The sequence below is a fragment of the Eimeria acervulina genome, genomic scaffold, assembly GCF_000499425.1.
Source record: "Eimeria acervulina Houghton genomic scaffold, Eah_scaff1033, whole genome shotgun sequence".
NCBI lineage: Eukaryota > Apicomplexa > Conoidasida > Eucoccidiorida > Eimeriidae > Eimeria > Eimeria acervulina.
Window position 1 is genome coordinate 1 of NW_013550419.1, and position 2,500 is coordinate 2,500.

At 40.1% G+C, this 2,500-nt stretch overlaps 1 protein-coding gene across 1 annotated transcript; it reads right to left on the minus strand.

Annotated features, from left to right (window-relative positions):
* Positions 1–1,438: 1,438 nt before the first annotated feature.
* EAH_00054310 (hypothetical protein) lies at positions 1,439–2,339 on the minus strand (the record flags this gene model as incomplete). Its single annotated transcript, XM_013397788.1, has 2 exons — positions 1,439–1,444; positions 1,629–2,339. 2 exons carry the CDS (start codon positions 2,337–2,339, stop codon positions 1,439–1,441), a joined length of 717 nt encoding a protein of 238 aa, XP_013253242.1.
* Between the last annotated feature and the right edge of the window lie 161 nt (positions 2,340–2,500).

The following is a 2,500-nucleotide window of genomic DNA, read 5'->3' on the forward strand; positions in this document are numbered from 1 at the left end:
TATATATGTATATATGTATGCATATATATATATATATACATTTATAGTATATATATATATATATATGTGGAGAGTCATATATATAAACAACAGAAGTATATAAACAACAGAAGCATATAAACAATAGATATATATAAATATATATAACTATATATATATCTACACTTATAATATTAATAAAAGATTGTAATATAATAATACTGCGCGGGAGAAAGAAGAGCAAAAACAACAAGAAAACAGCAAAAAATAAATAAAAAGATATAAACATAAATACATAATAAAGATATAGATAAATAGTTAAACATACATATACATATATACATATATACATATATATATATATATATATATATCAATAAACAGATAATTATAAATATATTTAAATATATAAAAATATACTTAAAATTATCTGTTTAAATACATAAATAAGTTTATATAGTTTAATTATTTTTTTTCTTTCGTCTAGAGAGCAGCGCAGAGCCCCATCGTAGATCTGTCTCAGTAGTCTTCTCTTTAAGAGTTTTAAGACGCCAGGCTAAATAGAAGAAGAAGAAGAGTAGAATACAGCCGAGTACAAGATAAGCAATAGCAAGATAAAGAGAGCCTCCCGCAAGAGAAGAAGGCGAAACAAGGATAAGAGTCTTTCTGCCTCCAAATCGTTTAACATCATAATTAATTGATATATATGCATATAAAGGCAGCTTTAAAGGCCCTTTTAGCTTCCCGTACAGCTTACGGAATGAAGGATATGCTGAAGGTATCATCCATTGAATAAAGTGTGTATTTTCGACCATATCACCCGCTTCATTAAAGTTTAATGCTTCATGCATGGCCCAAGCTAAGCCTTCTTCAGGTTTACCTCTGCCTTCTCTACCGTCATCATTATCTTCAACAGACATCCAGAAATATACTTTATCACGTGCTGCAGCACGTGCTGCAGCAGGAGGATTACGGAATTGCTGCTGTAATGCAGCAGCAGCAGGAAGTATATCTGCTGCTGATTGTTTTAACTGTAAAGGTCTTACAGTGCCTTGGCCCCCCGGACCATCTGGAGGAGAGTCAAAGAATAAGAAGTTATCTGTAAATACATGCAAGGCTAAAGCCCCGCACGGATGTAGAATCTTAGTTGTGTTATCAATTACAGCTGAGACAAAGGGTTCACAGCTTTTTAGCTCGTCTGCATTTGTTATTATATCTCCAGCTAGCTGTCGGGAGCTCTTACTAGATAATACTTGTGCATCGTTCTGATTAAAACTTGTTAATTCATAATATACAAATATCTCCTCGGCTTCTAATAATGATAAACCTCCTTTGGGGCTGCATGCATCTGCTGTTATCGGTAGGCATTCATATCGGGTTCCGCCTTCGCCTAAAGAGTATTCTTCATAATGTAGCTTGCATTCTGTATGTTTATCGTTTGAACAAAGAAGTAGAATCCCTAATCCTAAGAAGACAATAACCCCTACAGCACAAAGTATTAATACTCTTTGTAGTGTATGTACAGCATACACGCCGAAGAATGCTTCACCTTCTATCCTTCTACAGAAAAACTCTAAGAGCTGTCTCTCTATTGAAGTCTGTTCTCGTCTCTGAGAACTATCTGAGAACAAAGACGACGCAACATTTACATGCACATGCATAGGCGTCCTGCCGTTAGCTTCGTCTTCATCTTCATTTGCTTCATCGTCTGCTGCTGCTGCTCCTCCTCCTCCTGCTGCTCCTCCTCCTGCTGCTGCTGCTTGGCTGCTGCTGCTGCTCCTACCGCTGCTGCCTCTCTTTCGGAAGTAATCTCTTAAAGAACGAATTCTTGTTGTCATTCTGTTGCGAGAAAGAGAGTTGCATGAAGACACACGAAATGCAGCAGCAGCAGCAGCAGCATCTCTCTCTCTTTCTTTATCTTTATCTTCTTCTTTATCTTTATCTACTTCTTTATCTTTATCTACTTTATCCTCTGCATCTGCAGATATACACTGCGGGGTGCTCTCAAAGGACACACCGCTCCTTCCTAATATACCTATTCCTGCTGCAGGTGCTGCTGCTGCTGCTGCTGGTGCTGCTGCAGCAGCAGCAGCAGCACGAGGAGATGATGCAGCAGCAGCTGTACCAGCAGCAAGAGATTCTGCTTCTGCAGCAGTAGGCGCTGCTGCAGCAGGAGGGTCTGCTGCAGGTGCTGCAGCTGCAGCAGCAGGCTCTGCTGCTACTGCAGCTGCAGGTGCTGGAGTAGCAGGCTCTGCTGCTGCTGCTGCTGGTGCTGCTGCTGCTGCAGGTGCTGCAGCAGCAGCACCAAATGAATAACGAGCTGAGGGTTTTCGATCAGAAGGAGGAGCAGAGGCAGCCATTAGGGGTTTTGCATCCACGGGTTTGAGGTGTATGTGCAGCTAAAGAAGAAAGAAATGAGTATGCTGCTATAGAGGAAGCAAGCAAAGCCCCAGCAGCCAAACCCTAAACCCTAAACCCTAAACCCTAAACCCTAAACCCTAAACCTTGAGACGCAATGCAT